Source organism: Phyllopteryx taeniolatus, chromosome 22, assembly GCF_024500385.1.
Source record: "Phyllopteryx taeniolatus isolate TA_2022b chromosome 22, UOR_Ptae_1.2, whole genome shotgun sequence".
In the NCBI taxonomy this organism is placed as follows: Eukaryota; Metazoa; Chordata; class Actinopteri; order Syngnathiformes; family Syngnathidae; genus Phyllopteryx; species Phyllopteryx taeniolatus.
The window spans coordinates 7,018,782-7,036,388 of record NC_084523.1 but is presented as its reverse complement, the minus strand read 5'-3'; the positions used below and the strand labels follow the sequence as shown (position 1 = coordinate 7,036,388).

General features: G+C 48.1%; 1 protein-coding gene across 1 annotated transcript in view; it reads left to right on the top strand.

Annotated features, from left to right (window-relative positions):
• Positions 1-17,607, top strand: part of col7a1l (collagen type VII alpha 1-like) — a 28,472-nt gene that overhangs the window by 4,920 nt on the left and 5,945 nt on the right. The window contains 77 exon segments of the mRNA XM_061761529.1: positions 1,154-1,247; positions 2,005-2,178; positions 2,312-2,475; positions 2,548-2,677; positions 2,746-2,862; positions 2,951-3,106; positions 3,439-3,555; positions 3,627-3,773; positions 3,849-3,968; positions 4,029-4,187; positions 4,279-4,392; positions 4,464-4,613; positions 4,692-4,829; positions 5,191-5,337; positions 5,406-5,525; positions 5,912-6,058; positions 6,139-6,348; positions 6,423-6,562; positions 6,636-6,759; positions 6,836-6,979; positions 7,039-7,241; positions 7,306-7,380; positions 7,467-7,484; positions 7,565-7,588; positions 7,661-7,726; positions 7,871-7,951; positions 8,033-8,059; positions 8,124-8,168; positions 8,247-8,321; positions 8,392-8,469; positions 8,545-8,571; positions 8,636-8,689; positions 8,776-8,838; positions 8,897-8,956; positions 9,070-9,105; positions 9,176-9,220; positions 9,308-9,343; positions 9,467-9,511; positions 9,983-10,054; positions 10,155-10,187; positions 10,395-10,466; positions 10,592-10,651; positions 10,777-10,812; positions 10,893-10,973; positions 11,107-11,142; positions 11,218-11,262; positions 11,362-11,378; positions 11,380-11,425; positions 11,529-11,564; positions 11,792-11,818; positions 11,986-12,021; positions 12,095-12,148; positions 12,231-12,269; positions 12,348-12,401; positions 12,474-12,506; positions 12,594-12,659; positions 12,763-12,807; positions 12,886-12,921; positions 13,006-13,032; positions 13,108-13,179; positions 13,243-13,305; positions 13,415-13,432; positions 13,511-13,546; positions 13,624-13,662; positions 13,742-13,777; positions 13,852-14,001; positions 14,076-14,156; positions 14,226-14,393; positions 14,454-14,552; positions 14,646-14,690; positions 14,972-15,034; positions 15,432-15,482; positions 16,122-16,163; positions 16,316-16,534; positions 16,610-16,645; positions 17,421-17,447; positions 17,529-17,588. Of these exon segments, the coding sequence (XP_061617513.1) occupies positions 1,154-1,247; positions 2,005-2,178; positions 2,312-2,475; positions 2,548-2,677; positions 2,746-2,862; positions 2,951-3,106; positions 3,439-3,555; positions 3,627-3,773; positions 3,849-3,968; positions 4,029-4,187; positions 4,279-4,392; positions 4,464-4,613; positions 4,692-4,829; positions 5,191-5,337; positions 5,406-5,525; positions 5,912-6,058; positions 6,139-6,348; positions 6,423-6,562; positions 6,636-6,759; positions 6,836-6,979; positions 7,039-7,241; positions 7,306-7,380; positions 7,467-7,484; positions 7,565-7,588; positions 7,661-7,726; positions 7,871-7,951; positions 8,033-8,059; positions 8,124-8,168; positions 8,247-8,321; positions 8,392-8,469; positions 8,545-8,571; positions 8,636-8,689; positions 8,776-8,838; positions 8,897-8,956; positions 9,070-9,105; positions 9,176-9,220; positions 9,308-9,343; positions 9,467-9,511; positions 9,983-10,054; positions 10,155-10,187; positions 10,395-10,466; positions 10,592-10,651; positions 10,777-10,812; positions 10,893-10,973; positions 11,107-11,142; positions 11,218-11,262; positions 11,362-11,378; positions 11,380-11,425; positions 11,529-11,564; positions 11,792-11,818; positions 11,986-12,021; positions 12,095-12,148; positions 12,231-12,269; positions 12,348-12,401; positions 12,474-12,506; positions 12,594-12,659; positions 12,763-12,807; positions 12,886-12,921; positions 13,006-13,032; positions 13,108-13,179; positions 13,243-13,305; positions 13,415-13,432; positions 13,511-13,546; positions 13,624-13,662; positions 13,742-13,777; positions 13,852-14,001; positions 14,076-14,156; positions 14,226-14,393; positions 14,454-14,552; positions 14,646-14,690; positions 14,972-15,034; positions 15,432-15,482; positions 16,122-16,163; positions 16,316-16,534; positions 16,610-16,645; positions 17,421-17,447; positions 17,529-17,588 (6,126 nt within the window).

Below are 17,607 nucleotides of genomic sequence, written 5' to 3'. Positions count from 1 at the left end.
AGTTAAACTAATACTTTGGTCCATCCACTTATGTCAGCAAAAACGCTTACTTTCCCGATAGAGGAGGCTTGTGATTGGCCTGTTTTCCAATAGGGTGGAATAAATAAAAGAGCGCATTAAAGTCAGAGCCGCCTGCGCCAGACGGCAACTAAACTTGTCAAGTGATAAAATGTGAAGTATTTTCCTTCTCTATCAGCGGTGCGGAGACTCAGACTAACGCTGCCCGTTAGCATTCCCATCAGCCCGCTATCTTCTGAGTGTGCGTGTGAATAATTTTGCACTTGACGTTGGAAGGCAGCGGGGAGAGGATTAGGCTGATATATTGAATTTGTACTGGCAAGGCGCAATGCGAGCAGCAGCTCCAATCTCATATTGATGCCGTCCTGCCTCTTCTTCTTCTTTCATGAACTTTTCGTGAACTTTGCTTAATTTTTATTAATGAGCCAATAGCTGGTCTCAGTCGCAGTCGCGCCTCCCGCTTGTTCTATTCCCTTGATTTATTCAATTATAAATTCAATTATGAACTAAACCGTGAAGAAATCTGTGGGGGGCTTTAGCGAGCGGGATGCTGTGCTCAAGTGAGTTTTTTTAAACCAAACATTGGTCTGTTAATTATTTAGCTACACAACTGTGCAAATGTTTAAACTGTAGAATGTAGAATTGTAACAGAAAAAAACCAACATAGTAACCATGTAACTTAGCCTTAGGAAAGTCCTTAGCTTAGTGCTAACGGGACTAAAACTTGAGTTTCACGATGTCATAAGCCTTCAAGCAACGGTTTAGAACACAAATGGTGGAGCAACGCATGGACAGATGGTATAACAATATTCACGGGCATATGTTCTTTATCCTCTGCAACAGAAGACTAATATTACTGCAGCTAACTGAGGAGTTTCTACTGTCTCCATGTATATCTGTATGAGGAGGAGCAGCATCATGGCCATTAAATTGAAGCAAAAATGTGGTGACAAATATGTTTTCATGAAGTACAATATTGAGTGCAATTTCTCCTATTTAAAAAAATAAAAAAATAAAAAAATAGTATATAGTACTATAGTATAAAGTATGTATGCTTGGCCATGGAACAAATCAACTTTTGTCTCAAGGCACTACTTACTGTATACAACCTTTTCAGCCTCCACTTTCTCCTTAGGTGGCCATTTTAATAACGAACGGACCGTCGGACGACCCCTTTGACGCCGCAGCCAAAGAAGTGGCCGACAATGGGATTTCCCTCTATGCTGTCGGTGAGCCGCCATTGCCAATTCCCTCAACATCCCCACTGCGGCGGCCTCCCTCACATCTTATCGGGACCGCCGCTGCTCGAAGCTCATGTCCTGCGAGTCGTTGAATCCTGCCCCGGAACCTTGCGATTGTGCGAGATTCTTATTTCAATGTGAGGTGCAGCATGCCGACGCGTATAGTTGAAAAAGTGACAAATTCATTCATCTGTCCACGCAAATGATGGATACCGCCTCCCTCCCCCAAGTCCATTTGCACTACTTCCCTTCAGGCACGTGCATCTGACCCCACCCCTCACCCCCCTTGCTGCGAGCACTGCAATAATTACTGCTCATTAGCCAATCTCGCTCTAATTGCGGCCATTATTCAGCGGCCGATTCAGCTACACCTCTGACACAGAGTGCCGCTCCTCTTATTCATCACGGCTGTGGTGAAGCAAAGCTGCGGGTGCATGCTTGTCAACAAACAAAAACCAACGCAAATATGTGTACATACGTTTTAGGCGTTCATGAGTGAGTGCCACAAGGCAAATTGATGGCACATCCAAGTGTACAATTAACCTAAATAAAAAAAAAACATTTGAAAGCATATGCCTGAGTCAGCTGGTAGAAAACATGCTGTTTCATCGCTGCTACTTCGACAACCAAAGGCCGGCGCACAGACGACTGTACAACTGCGACGCCATTGCCAATGCCACAGCTCCCCCCGGTGGATTGCAGTTGGGAGTGAGAAAATATTGATCGGCATGCTTCTTGTTTCCAGGCGTGAGGGGAGCCGACGAGGCCGAGCTGAGGCTGACGGTGTCTCATCCGTACGAGGAGCACCTCTTGAGGGGCGCTGGCTTCCCCCTGCTGGAGGCCGCGCTCCCCAAATTGTCACGTCGCGTGTGTTTCACCGCCTCCGAACCGCCGCGCCCCGTCAAAAAGCTGCAGCCCGGTGAGAGGCGCACGCATATCATCACAAAAAGAATTCATCTCATAACCTTGTCTAATAAAGGGAACATTGAGTGTATATTTACATGTTGTTGTTTTTTTTTTTTCTCATCTATTTGTTGGGTTTGTGCGTCCAGTCAAAGAGCCAGTCACGGGTCCAAAAGATCTGCAGGTTAGCGAGCTGGCCTACGGCTCCCTCAGACTGACGTGGACGGCGGCCACGGGGGACGTCGCAGGCTATCGACTCTTGGTCGTCCCTCTCGGCTCCAGAGGAGAACCCGATCGCCCACAGCAGAGACAGGTGAGGCAGGTGCAAAAGGTACACGAATCTGGAAAAGTCGTTCATTCTGCCGTCTGCTCTCTTTTCTGCAAGATTGATCTGAAAGCAGACATGACAACGGTCTTGGTGGAAGAGCTCGACCCAACAACTTCTTATTCCCTGACTGTGTACGCCGTGTATCCCAGTCACGTCGGAGAGTCCGTAACCACTACTGCCCAGACGAGTAAATGCGACGCTAAAACCCCCAAATGTTGTTTTCCTCCTCCGATCCTGAGCACTCTTGTCTTTCAGCGCCTTTGCCTCAAGTGTTAAATTTCCGAGTTATCGAAGAGGGTCTTTTCTCGTTACGTCTGGGCTGGACGCCCCCTCTGAAGAAGCTCACCGGGTTCAAGATCATCATCCCGAGATGTACGGTACATACGATGACGACATGCAACTGTTATCGGTCCTCCTTATTTGTGTCCGATGGAGGAATGTCCCGCTTTGTCAAACGCAGCCAACCGACCGGGCTTCGTGTACGAGCAGCTGCTCCCGGGAGACGCCTCCTCTCACGTGATTGACAGCCTGGAGGAGGACAAAAAGTACACCATCAGTATTTTTGCGGTTTACCCGCAGGGACCGAGTGAACCCGTTTCCATCGAGGCAAAGACATGTAGGTTTATTGTTCATTTTAAAATGTGACTTCTCAGACTAATTATTAGTTTTGATTGGCACCCACACAGGCTCATATCCTCCTGTAAATAATATCATCAAAATGTAAAAAATAATGTTGGCGATGCAGATTTTTTTTTAAAAGCACAACTCAGTAGTAGTACTTCACCATGTCCACAGGAGGGTGGTGTTGTTCTGTACCAGCTCTCTGCGTTATCCGTTTTTTTTAGGGTATGTGCAGGAATGATCAAAAGCTTGTTCTATATGTTGTCTGATCAAATATGGATTTGTCAGCATTTTCATATTTTGTTTGGACGTGTTTGTGTGCACTAGTAAAGCTGGTAGCAATTCAAGAACTGCTGGTCCAGAATGCAACCACTGACACTGTGCAGGTCAAATGGACTTCAGTGAAAGGCGCTACAGGATTTCGTCTCACGTGGGCGTCGCCAGGTAATGCAGCCTGACAACGACCGTAAGAAGATTTGACATGCCGCTTCCCGTGCGTTCCTCTGTGCTTTCAGATGGCCACATAGAGAACATCAACCTGAGGGATACCTTTGACTTCTACATGATCCAGGGCCTCCACGCAGGTGCCGAGTACACCGTCGCCATGAACCCCATCTTTGGAGACGTAGAGGGGGCTGTCACATCCGCCAAAGTCAAGACATGTAAATACTGCACGAGAAAGAGTCCGGCCGTGATGGATTCTATTTTCTATTTAACAATGGCGTCGTCCGTATCAGTGGAAAGCAGCGTGGTGCAAACCCTGAAGGTGTCAGCCGTGAGCACCAGCAGCGCTGTCATCTCGTGGAACAGCGTGTCAGGGGCCACGGGATACCGGCTGGCCTGGGGACCCACTACAGGTGTGTCGGAAGTTATCGTCCCGGCGAGAGCTTCCCCGCTAATGTGTTGTCGTTCCTCAGAATTTGTGGGACGGGATCGCCCGAGGCAGTTGGCGCTGAACGGCACCGCCACCGAGTACCAGCTGAAGAATGTCGCTCATGACACCGAGTACGCGTTGACTCTCTACGTGCTCTTTGGATCGGTGGTCGGGCCCGGCATCACCGCAACCTTCCGAACATGTCTGTACCCCGTCCGTGTTTTAGATGGACTGCACCATCACCCAAATGTTAGTATTACAAGATTGATGCTGACCTTCTCATTCATTCTCAGCTCCTTTAGGTTATGTGTCCAGCTTTGAGGTGACATCCTACACCGGCACCTCCATAGATGTGCAGTGGAGCCCAATAGTTGGCGCTACTGAGTACAAACTCACCTGGAACACTGGTAATGTTCTTGCCCCTTCTGGGGTTTCTGCCTGGGTTTTGTCACCCATGTGCGCACCTCAATGTTTGCAGATGATGGCAGCCCCCAGTCACGCTACTTGGACCACAGCGTTCTCTTCTATCACATCACCGGGCTGAAGCCGCAATCCACCTGCACGATCGCAGTCCGTGCAATATACGGCAATACGGAGGGACCGGAAATCTCCTTAACTCAAGTAACAGGTAGTGAACAATCGGATGTTCCTCAGGGTTTCTGTCGCGATTTCACAAAGTATAATTTGGTGTGTTTCAATTCCTTAGCTGCTGCCTTGGACTCAGAACCACCTACGCTGGTGAGGGAGGTCAAGATTGTGGACACCGGCGTTAACTCTGTCACTCTCTCCTGGAAACAAACACCTGGTGCAACCGGCTACAAAATCTCCTGGATCCACTTCAAGGGTGAGATCCTGCTTACATTTATGAGCGAATTTTGTATTTTTTTTTTAATTCCCAGGTGGTAGAAGTGGTGTTTGATTGACATTGGAGCGCGACGTGGTTTCAGCGCTTTCAGCGGACACGCCCACAGCATTTGAGAGCTGAGAGAACGGCTTGATTTCACCATTTTCAAGCCTCACTTTGTATACCTTTTGTGATTTTCTTTTTTTTTTTCTTTCTTTCAAATTTGGTAGGGTTGTTAATAGCACTCTTTGTGGTGTGTCAAAGACTTCCTATTTTGTTTGTTTTTCACTTTCCAAGGACTTTTAAGGTCAGAATCACTGCGGTATCTAAAAAACGTTTCACTCGCTGTTTACGCCACTAGGGGGCGAAGAGAAGTCCCATGTGTTACCGGCTGGTGTGACAACCTTCACGCTCAAGAACCTACACGAGGGCTCGGCCTACAAGATCCAGGTGTCCCCCATGGCGGGCAGCCGGGAGGGAAGCTCCGTCCTGGTCACGGCACGAACATGTGAGCCATCCCAGCAGAATATTCCGGATGCGCAGACCAGAACTTTTCTCTCTGTGATTGGACTTTAGTAGACCTTCCAAAAGTGACTGGCTTCACGGCTAGGAACACCACGGACAGCAGCACTGTTCTGAGCTGGAACCGGGTGGCAGGTGTCTCCGGGTACCTTCTCAGCTGGCGGCACATCTCAGGTCCGAACCATCGACGTAACACCCGCTCCACTGGAATGGATGATGTACTGCACTCCTCCTTGCGTATTGTACCTTAATCGTCGTCGTCGTCCTGTTTTGTCTGAGTGTCGTATTTTTTTCTGAATCAATATCCGAATCGTACCCCAGGGTTTGAAGCGGATATGACAAGCGTGACGTGTTATTGTATTGCGCGTATTGACTCACGGCGTAAGCGCTCTCAAGTGGTGAAGGGAAACACATTATATTGTTTTGGTTTTTTTTTCACATTTCATTGTTTTAAAATACAGATTTTGGCAGGAGGTTGTAATAACTGGTGGCCAAGAAAACTCGATGATAAACCAATTGCTTCTGGAAAAATGTGAAATAATGACTGTGTTGTGTTTCAGTGTTTGAGACTAAAAAAGAGACGCTGGGTCTCAGTTTCACCTCCTTTCAAGTTGGTGATCTCCTGTATGGCAGAACATATATTTTCTCCATTAGGCCTTTGTACGGGCATGCGGAGGGCCCAATCAGCACTGTTTACCAGAGGATTGGTAAGGAAGGTTCACGAGGCTCACGGACCTTTTTTCTTCTTGAATGTAACAATCCATTGTTTTGCTTGTGTTCATCTCAGTGGGACCGCAACCTCCAAGGCCTCAGCCAGCAACGGTGGCGCCTCACGTCACAGCCGGCGCCGCAACCCCTCAGACGGCCACTAGAAGCACCAGGCAGCCCGTTGTTGTTCCGCCGATCAACACTGATAAGAAGACCCCAAGTCATCCGATAGGCACCTCCCCCCAGTTAACTACACCTAGCGGAGTGACTACAGCTCCAACGCGAGCAGGTCTTTTAAATTCTCCCTCATTATAATTCCACCGTTGCGGACTTTGCTGACACACGCATTGGGTGTTTTGCCAGATTGCAGCCAGAGCAAAGTGGACATGGTGTTCCTGGTGGATGAGTCGTCCAGCATTGGCGCTAACAACTTTGACAAGATCAAGGACTTCATATTCCGGGCGGTCACCTACTTCCCGGTCATTGGTCCCGAAGGCGCACAAGTACGTGTCCGGTGACCAAACCGCTGGGAATGATTAACACAATAAAATTGAAATTCTCTCTTCCCTCTCTCAGGTAGCCGTAGTCCATTTCAGTGACGAGCCTCGAATTGAATTCCAACTCAACGATCACAAAGACCGGAACTCTGTCCTGAGGGCACTGAGGGGACTACGCTACGGAGGGGGCAACACCAAGACAGGTTTGTAACACACGAAACACTGCCACACACTAGCAAGAATCTAATTTCTTGCACCTTTGTGCCTGTCTAAACCCAGGAAAGGGCATCAGCTATGTCCTGCAGGAGACGTTTCAGGAGTCTGCGGGCATGAGGCAGGACGTGGCCCATGTTCTGGTGCTGATAACAGACGGCAGGGCCCAGGACAACGTGGAGCCTCCCTCCAGGATCGCGCGCGCTCTTGGTCAGTCAAAAGTCCGTCAGCGTCCCCCCTCAATTTCAACTCATTTATGTTTTCCGTAGGCGTCAGCGTCCTGGCGGTGGGCGTCGCCAACGCCGACCTGCAGGAGTTGAGGAGAATCGCGGCTCCCGGCAGATACAAAAATGTCTTCTACTCGCCGACCTTCGATGACTTTCCGTCCGTCGAGAGGGAATTCGTCGGGAGCGTCTGCAGCGTGGAGCTCCTCTCCGAGTTCCAGCCGCGCGATGACGAGGAGGAGGAGGAGGTAAGAGGAGAAACTTGAACAATTATGCTGACGTGCCACTTCGATTCTCGCCGTTCATTTTGAGTTGACTCAGCTGGACACGCCCACTGATGACCCGAAGGAGCTGGCGAAACCTCAGGCCCCCTGCCAATGTGTCAAGGTAGGCTGAGCAAGTGCACTAGATTTCATATTTCAAACACAGTGGTTACAAATGCACTGAAGATGTCTTCTTGTGTCTTTTCTCAGGGACAGAAAGGAGAACGGGTGAGTGTGAATGCGACAGCGTTGTGTGCGAAAACAATACTTGTGTGTAATAAAATCCACAACGGACATCACTCTTTCAGGGCGACGGTTTGGGAGGAGGGCTGGTAAGTGTGATTTGAAATATTATATTTCGGAGCGTTTTTAAACATTCCCTGAGATGTTTGTTGTTTCTGTAGCGCTTCAGGCAAACTCCCGGACAATATGATCCTTTTAGTTCTTCCAAAGGCGAGAAGGGCGAAAAGGTAAGGCGCACGTGTTCACCGACAAATTAAATCTGGATTGTTTTACTGAGCGGAACAGCTGTAACTGTGTTGTGCGATGTCGTTGTGTTGTATTTGATCGTGTTTTGCTGTTGACGCGTTGGCCGTATCGCTTGACTTTGACAGGGACCTCCCGGAACAGACGGCGTTCCCGGACTGCCCGGCCGCCCAGGAAGAACCGGACCACCGGGCTCCGCCGGCCAGCGGGTCGGTTAACTCCGAAGGCGAGAAACGTATATTGTATGAACACGTGTTGCGCTCTGTAATGGATCTTTTCTTATTTTTCAGGGCACGCCAGGTGTACCAGGCGAAATGGTAAAACTTAAATAAGGAATACATGTGTTTATTTCAATCGTGACCACCCATTATGTGATGACAGGGTCCTCAAGGTCCTACTGGTCCAAAAGGCCAGAGAGGAGAGCGAGTAAGTTTTTGGATGCTTTAATGTGTAGCTGGAACAATGATACGCAGATAACAATGTGTATTGTGTGTATCGTCACAGGGGGAGCCTGGTTATGTGATAGCAGCCCCAGATGCAAACTTCATCCCCGGGCCAAAAGGAGAACCGGGATCCTCAGTGAGTCTCCCGCTCAGACGTTTTGGGGGATGTTTCCACAAATGACCAATGAAATATTATCACGTGACAGGGTCCCCAGGGACCTCCTGGAGATATTGGAGTCCCAGGTCTGCCTGGCCCGGCAGGACCACCGGGAAACTCCGTCAAGGTAACGAAAGGTTAGATGTACATCATGTAGATGTTTTACATCCTTATTCATCATGTCTTGTACCTTCATTTGAAGGGGGATCGTGGAAAGCCGGGAGAAAAGGTACGCAACAATTTGGGTATTCCTTTAGTGCGACTTTTACATTTGACATTTGTCCATCTGAAAGGGTTTACGTGGGAAGCCGGGCACAAAGGGTGACACGGGAGAAGCTGGAAGCAATGTAAGTGCAGATGTAACTAGGGTTCAAATATATATACAATGTTACAAATTGGTAAAACTCTTTTTCTGCTTCCCACAACCATCAAGGGAGTCGCAGGCTTGCCCGGACCAATCGGAGTCAGTGGCGTACCGGGTGTCAAAGGAGAGAAGGTGACGGTGTCAACAAAATGTCTCTGTGATTCCCCTCGCTCAATGAAAACTCTTGCAGGGTGAAGACGGACTTGGCTTCCAAGGTGCTCGGGGCCTTTGCGGGGAGCCGGGAGAGAAGGTACGAGAACTGCACTCTGTCGTCGGAAATAAAAAATAAAAAATTAAAAAAAATAGTCCAACTGCAATCGGATCGTTGTCATACAAGTTTCATTCATGTGTATTTTTTTGTAGGGAAATGTGGGCGTAGCGGGACCGGTCGGCCCGAAGGTAATCCGTACTTCATTTTCTTCATTGAATTTGATTTGATTTGGGACGACGTTATCGTGTGTCTGTGCAGGGTGAACTTGGAGAACAAGGCGTCCAAGGAGCCATAGGACCTCGGGTCTGTATGTCATCATCGGCCACCTCGTTCACATTTGACTCAGAATAGCAGTTTTGCTTTTTTTTCTTTTTTTTCTCCCCCCTGCAGGGGAAAAAGGGATTCAAAGGCGAGCAAGGGGACAAGGTGAGTCCAAACGCACACATACGCGCTCTCATCCGGACTCTACATTAGATGGAAAAATACAAATGTCCTGATCAGTTTTAGCAAGGGAATGAGTCTCAAATGAGCAAATGCATTTCTTTTTAGGGGCAACAAGGAGAAAGGGGACCCGGTGGACCACAAGGACCAACAGTGAGTGTGATTTGTGATGATGTTTCTGCAGACAAATTGCACTTTATATTTGACCGAAAAGGCGGAGACGTTACGGTCACAATTGCAGTGGAACATCTCGTCGGACGTGATTGTCACAGCTGCTCACTCCGTCTCTTCAATGAGCCTCTGTGAGAGATGCCGGTGATTACGCGCGAGATGTCAGCCAAATCCGCAAAGCTTCAATGGAGATCCTTGACACGTGGCACGTTTTGTCCCGCGTCGCTGATTTTAATTTCACTTCGCTCGCCTCGACCTCCCCTCGTCACAAAGATGCTATCTTCAATACCCTCTTTATTTAAAGCCTATTGAAAAAGTGGAGATAACCAGTAGTTGCGTCAGATTGATTTGGAACGGTCCGACATTGCCCCTATTTTTTATTTTGGACGCCTTAATATCCAAAAACCTTGAAAGCACACACAATGTAAAAATTGTGCGTCATACTTCTTCCAGGGACCGACGGGACCAATCGGCTTAAAGGGAGATGAAGGTCCAAGAGGAGCCCCCGGAGACGCCACCAAGGGTGTAAGGACCACCCAATGCAATTTTTGGGGGGGCTGCTAATTAGTCCATTTTCATCGCTTAGTTTAACAAAAAATAATATATGTATGTCCCATTATAACAGATTATTGGTCCGACTGGCAAAAAGGGCACCCGGGTGAGTACTTCCTGACGCCATCAGTCGAAGGGGAAGTGCTGATTGTTTTGGAACACGCTATCGTGGCGGGTTCTCCTCTGGGCCCGCCAGTCAAACACAATTAAGAGTTTCTCTCATTAGCTTTTTGCACTTGCGCTGAATGACTCAGCGAGCGCGACCCCTTTGGTGCCGCTCGCCGATTGATGCGTCACGTTTCCCATCCTGCAGGGAGACGTCGGCACGACCGGTCCCGCCGGCCCTCTGGGAACAAAGGGCGACCGTGGAGACAAAGGAGAAAAGGTTGCATAGTTAAAAAGTACCAAAATGTATGAATAGGGAGTGTTCAGCTGGAGTTGAATTGGTGTGTGTGTGTGTGTGTGTGTGTGTGTGTGTGTGTGTGTGTGTGTGTGTGTGTGTGTGTTCAGGGAAGTCCAGGTTTTGGGATTCCAGGACAGGGGGGACTAAAGGGAGAAAACGGCGAGCGGGTGAGTCCCTAAATAACTCATCCACCATTTTTTTTTGTTTTTTTGTTTTGTTTTTTGGCTACATTGATATTTTGGTTTTTATTTATTTATATATATATATATATATATATTGCTATCATCCCCAGGGAAATGTCGGTTTATCTGGAAAACCGGGAGCGAAGGTAATGACAAATATCAACGTAAAGCTGCGTGCGGGACATCATCATCATCATCACCACCGTCCAAATAATTTGTTGGACAGGGACCGGATGGTTCCAAAGGTGACAAGGGCGATGTGGGCTCACATGGAAATCCTGGAGAAGCAGGATTAACAGGTAAAGATGTAAGTAAAATCACATGAGGTTGTCACAGCCGTCATACAAGTTGTTATTCAAAAACTTCCAAATCTAGCATTTCTCGTCTAATTCCTTGTGTAATTGCTAACATTGTAACGCAAGTGTTGACCTTGTGTGCAGGGTGAAGCCGGGCCAAAAGGAGAACAAGGGATGAAGGTGCCGCCCCAGCCCAGAACATCGTAGCATGCGATGTTGTTGTTGTTTTTCATCAACTCACTTTGTCTTTCACAGGGGGAACAGGGCCCACAAGGAGCATCCGGTGACCAAGGAATTCGGGTATTTGACTTTTGTTTGCTACAATATTACGTAAATAGGAATTATTGAGACAATTCCTGTTCACACGGATTGATTTTTTTTTTTGTACTTTTTGATCAGGGCCCGTTAGGACTACCGTGGCCAACCAGGAGAGAGAGGAGATATTGGAAACACTGGCCTGACTGTACGATTTTCTGCAATTCAAATAATAAAGCATTTTCTCGTGTAATTGTCACTTGGCAATGATGACTTGTAATGAAATGTTTTTTTTTTGGGTCTCCTTCCAGGGGCGTGACGGAGAAAAAGGCGAAAAAGGCGAGCCGGTGTGTGCGCGTGCGTTTGCATTCACGATGCAGCCTTCCCTTCTTATCCGCCGCTTTGTTTTGTCAACGCGATGGCTATTCCGATATCTTTGTTTTTGCCTTCATTGTGTGTCACCCTCCAGCGCGCCTTCTATTTCCTGCAAATGCGACACGTGACGGCCTTTTGATTTGATTGAACGGTTTTATTTTTCTGTGTCTGTGTGCGTGTGTCTTCTGTCGTCACAAAGGGAAAACCTGGACCTCCGGGAACGCAAGTAAACAAACCTTTTATGCACACGAGTGTGACAGCTTCTCATCAGTCCGGTCATGTTTAACCGGCCCATTTATTGCAGCGGCGCTCGTAAAGTCGAGACAATAACACAACCGACAAGAAATTAACACTCTCGATCTTTTGTTTGTTTTTTTTTTTTTCTTTTCCCAGGCGGTAGGAGACAATATCTTCACCAGAGTGATCAAGGTGGCTTTATCAATATCACATTCATTTAATTTTCCCCAAGGGCATTTTTTTTTCCTCAACTTGTTTCTTTCAGGGCGAGCCCGGAGAGCCGGGTTTAACAGGCGGAATCGGCCTGCCCGGACCGAGGGTGAGCCCGCTTCCTGTTCTCGTAAACAATGTGCACATCGGGCTCTTCGCCTTCCGACTTCAAATGTTCCATCCTTTCACAGGGTCCTGAGGGTAAACCCGGACAACCGGGATCCTCTCCGGTTGGTGCACAAAGTTCTTAAAACACGATTGTATTTTCACTCCCGTTGGGACTCACGCCTACGTGTGATTGTGTGCAGGGCGGTTCCGGAGAAAACGGGCTTCATGGCACAGCGGGAGAACCTGGCCTAAAGGTTGGAGAAACCTCTTATTTTCACACGCGTCCACTTTGATACCCACCGAACTCATTTTTGTTTGAACTGCAGGGGGAGCGGGGACCAAAGGGAGAGGTTGGCACAGTAAGTGGACCAAAAGTAAAAAAAAATCAATGAAGGAAATATTTTGGGCACACGAGTAGAATTGCTTCCTGTTTGCGCTTTTAATAGAAGGGCGAGAGAGGCGAACAAGGTTGGCTGGGGATCGCCGGAATGCCAGGATTACCGGGAGCTCCGGTGACGCCATTACGATAATCGTAGATTGTTCCCGGGATATTATTTCGGGACGTGAGAGGCGTCGCCCGTGGGGTGCTCATAGATTGTTCTCTTTGCTCTCCAGGGAAGAGCCGGCATCGACGGCAAGCGTGGACTCCCGGGAAAAGATGTGAGGAACATTCAGACGTGCCGACTCTCGCTTATTCTCGCTAGCTCAGTTCAATTCGACACCGATTTCTTTTGGCAGGGAGAGGGAGCACAAAAAGGGGAAGAAGGCAAAAAGGTCCCTCAATGTATCACAAACAATATAAAAAAAAAAAAAACACTTGAAAAGCTGCGGTAATTCATACTTAATGTCTCATTCCAGGGGGAGAAAGGGGACACAGGGGCAAACGTAAGTGTTTTAAAGTTAAATAAAGACGCAAAGGGAGAGAAAAAGATCAAGTTGAGCCCGGTTGTTGCCTTGCAGGGTAAAGATGGCAGTAAAGGAGAACTGGGACCTCCGGGTTTGCCCGGGAAGCAGGTCCTCGTCACCGCAGAGGTAAAAACATCCCCACCTGCCGTCTTTTGCATCGACTTCACCCGGCCGCGTGTCCGTTGACAGGGCGCGACCGTCGACGAGATCCGCCAAGCCTTTCCCGTGCCCGTGGGTCCTCCAGGAGCGTCCGTGAGTGGTCCCGCCCCAGCGCTTGCCGCTACGAGTGCCAGTCATTGCACCTTCCAATATCGCCCTCCTCTTGTCTCTCGTGTGTGTGTGTGTGTGTGTGTGTGTTCAGGGCTCTCCGGGAATGAAGGTAACGTGGAAATGAGGCTTTATTCCAAAGAATAAATCAATACAGAAGCTAATTTGCCAGTTTGACTTTTGTCTTCAGGGAGCTAAAGGAGACATGGGCATCAAAGGGGAAAAGGTACAATCGGTCGCAGTCAAGTGGAGATTTAATGGAAGTACAGGATTGGTCATTGACAAAGCCTTTTCCTTCTGCAGGGTGATACGGGAGCCGCTGGGAAATCACTGGAGATGACTGTAAATTACCTTTTATGTTCTCGCTCGTTGTTTTAACTGAAAAGTATCTCGGCGACGTGATTGCGCTTTTCTTCTTCAGGACATCGAAGCCATGTTTGAAACTTACGGCATCGAGGTGTGTCCGCCGTGCAGACTGCAGATTCTTCTTTTGTTCTTTGTCGAGCTTAATGTGTTTTGCTTGTTTCCCAGCTGCCCCTGTTGAAGGTTTTGATTGACAGGCTGCTGCAGGGCGGCATGGAGGAGCTACTTCACACGCTCGGGAGCGCCAGCAAGATTCAGCAAAATGCAGACACGGGAAAGGAAGACGCACGAACGTCCAACGTCATTACCAAATACACAGTATGTCGTGTCACCTTGCGCCGTTTACGTACCGCGACGGGGGCTCTTTACATCCGGTCACGTCATCTCGGCAGAGCGCGCTCAACATTGAATTATCCAGTCAGCCGCGAGTGGACGCCATTGAGGATTTTGAGTTGGACCGACCAACGCAGCCTGTGAGTGCCTGTCCATCAAGCTCACACAAAGTGTACCACACGAGCTCACAATATTTTCCTCACTTGAAGGACTCTTGGAATGAAACTACAGAGGGTCCAACATTATGGACCCCACAGGAAAAGGAGTTGGGGGATGCTCTTGAGGGGCCGTCCAAAGAGAAGAAAGTCAATGGAACGTCGTTAGCCAAAACCAATCTGACTCCCGTCAACTCCACTTTTAATTTCACTTCAAACCAGGTAGGTTGATCAATAACTGGGAGTTTTTGTTCCGGTATTGAAGCGTTCGTGTTTCGTCAGACGATTTCCACCCGAGCGGGAGATGTCGTCCAGGCGCTCGCGCTATCTCAAGGAAGGAAAAGCGCAGGACGAAAGAGGCCGAACAGGGAACGGGGGAAGGTAAATGTCAGATTTACATGCGTAAATCTGCACACCAGCTGAAAAGTCCTGATTATTGACGACAAATCTTCTCACGTCACGCCTGTTGACCAGGGCAGAGGAAATAAAGGACGGCACACGAGGCAGACGCATGAGCTGGTAAATGAAACCGAGCCATGCTCATGTCACACTCTCAGAAATAAAAAAAACTCCCCACAATCCCCATAGTTGTATATAAAAAAAAAAGAATAATAATAATAATAATAATCAGCGTCCATCCATTTTCTATACTGCTTGACACGAAAAAAGTCAAGTCTTGGCGGAGGTAACGTCATGAAATTAGAAAGCACACATTTCGACAAATGTCCTCTCTCACTTCATCTCCCCCAAATGCCAAACGGCGATATCGCAACGCCATCTCTCCTCTCATCTCCTCCCAGGCGAGCGAGCGGTCGGAGGAGGAGGAAGAGGAAGAGGAGGCCCGAGATTACGAGCGAGAGGAGGTAGGCGGCCTCATCCGAAGTTGGAAGTGACGCCGGCTGGCACACGGACGCCTTCTCGTTAACGAGCCGCTTTAATCGCGTCGCCTCTGACAAAGGAGCGCGTTAATTGCACAGCGACCTCCTAAATCATTCATTGGCAGCCTATGGAGTTGTCCTCACAGCCCACAGAGTTCAATTGACTTAACTTTTCAATGATGGAAACTGGTCTCAATACAATGTGGATTCGAAGCTCTCATCATGTGATTCTTGAAAGTCACAGCAGATTAGTTGTGGTCAAATTGATTCAGAACCTTAATAGAAAAGTCGCGACAGCTGAGCTAAAACGTATTGCGACCGTGTCAGGTCGAGCTCTTTGTAACTTTTTTTTTTTTTTTTTTTTTTTTAATGCCACAAACAGGATGAGATGCCGCTGCCATTTCCTCCTATCACCACGCAGGACGCGGACAAGGTGCACGCCCGATTGGATTAACACAACCACGCACCTTGCATGCACATCGTTGCGTGTCTTGAAATGCGAAGCTCTTGAAGTCTCTCTCAAAATTTTCACCAGTGCAACGAAGCCCGTCGTTTGAACCTCCGGAATGCGTTAAAGCATGAAAACCCGCAGCATGATTTAACGCTTGCCTGATCGGGAGTGAGCGCACTTATTCGCTTTAATGCGATGTTAGTAACAGCACCTTTTTTTTTTTTCCTCTCTCTCCCTCTTTATCTTTGAAACAGGACATCTCTTAATTACTGACCGAGCGTTGTAACGGTTCTTCTTAAGGGAACACCACAACAACAGTGAAAATGCAAATAAAGTGGAGAGGGGAGCCTTGGATGCCACAGCCTGCAACTTATTTATAAAGATAAACAAACACACAAAAAAAAAGTCACTCCTTTATACATACATTTTTTGTGTACTTTTTAATTTATTGAAACATGCATCTCAGTTATGTAAAATAGTCCTTGATTATCACTGGTGAAAATTTTCAATATGCAAAATATAACTGTTCGAGTCTCCTGCTTCTTTTCTTCCCACACACACACACACACACAAAGTCACTATATTGAAATATCATCACCAACATTTGGGGGCACTCGGCAGGTACCCCCAATCGGGAACAAGAGGAACTGGTCTGACTCAGTGGTAAGTTTTTTTTTTTTGTGGGAATCGGCTCAGTGGTGGCGCTCGCATATGCAAAAGAAACAATGTGGAAGCGACTGCATGAATGGATGGAAACTGATCTGAATGTGTGAAGAGGCTCGGAAGGTAAGTTTGCCTATCAATGATGACTTTAGAAAAGGAACATTAGAGGTGGAATCCGGCGACAGGTCCTGATGGCGTCAGCCGCTCAAAGTGCGCAAGAAGGGTCCGGGCCTGATGATGAGGAGGAAGAGGAGGAGTGGAGTGGCGACGGGGAGGCCGAGCTGGAGAGGAGGAGGGCTGGGATGGAGAGGGCGGGTGAGCAAGGAGGTGGGCACCCTTACCCGTGCCCCCCTGACCTTTTTCACCGCAAGGTAATGGCCACCGCATATGCTAAGATGGCGTGTTCTCGAAAATGGGCTCATTTATACTTGTCTTGCATTGTAAAGGGGCGACCAGGTGAGGCTGGAATGCAAGGTCCAAAGGTAAATAAACACTCAGTGCCCGATGATGATTATCCACAAGTCGGTGCTAATTTTCAAAACTACTGTGACAAAACTTGGAAATTATTTCTCAAGATGTCCAACACAATTCTGCTCAAATCTGGATTGAACATGCTTTGACATACACACCGCATATATATTTAAATTTTTTATTTTTTGGGAATTTTAAGACCTCATCCTTGGAAGAATGCATATTGTCGTTTTCGGGCGAAAACTTTGTATGTCCAAACATGCTCAATTTCATATTTTTTCCCCAAGTCAATACAAAAGGTCAGGCCCTCTGTCATCTGATATTTACAAATTATCAACCAATTTCGTCAAATGTCAGAGACGTGTCCTAACTCCGCCTCCGTCATTTTGCGGGAGCCTTGTGGCAATATGCCGCCTCAAGATTAGAAGTGTTTTTTTATGGGGCAAACAGAAATCCAAGTGAAAATAAATTGAGTTTGCTCCATTGAATTCCTCCCAACAGTGACAGCATGTGACAAAATTTGAGTTGAGCATCCCAAAAGTTGCAGAGAAGCGTCCCCCTCAAATGCGAGCGTGTCGCCCACGTTGGACGTGTTGCGTCAGAGCCGCGGGGACGCTTGGCTGCCGTCCGGCCTTCCCGCTCGTTTGATGCCGGCTAGATTAATGAAGCGCTCGCATGAATAATTCCCCTTGTTAAACAAGTGCGCGTGTTCCCCTCACGTTGCTCACTTTGAACAATGTCAAGGTGCTCTGTGACTTTCCCGCGTGTGCTGCTTTATGTCTGCAGGGGGACGTTGGAGAGAAGGGACAAAAGGTGGGCTCGACACGCTCGTATAGATGGGATTTATTCTATTCGGCGATCGAGATTATCATTGAAGTGGTGTGGTGTGCGCAGGGAGAACCAGGCATCGGCCACCGAGGCCCCGAGGGTCACGCTGGTCCGCCCGGCAACAAGGTGACGCGCCTCATTTCAA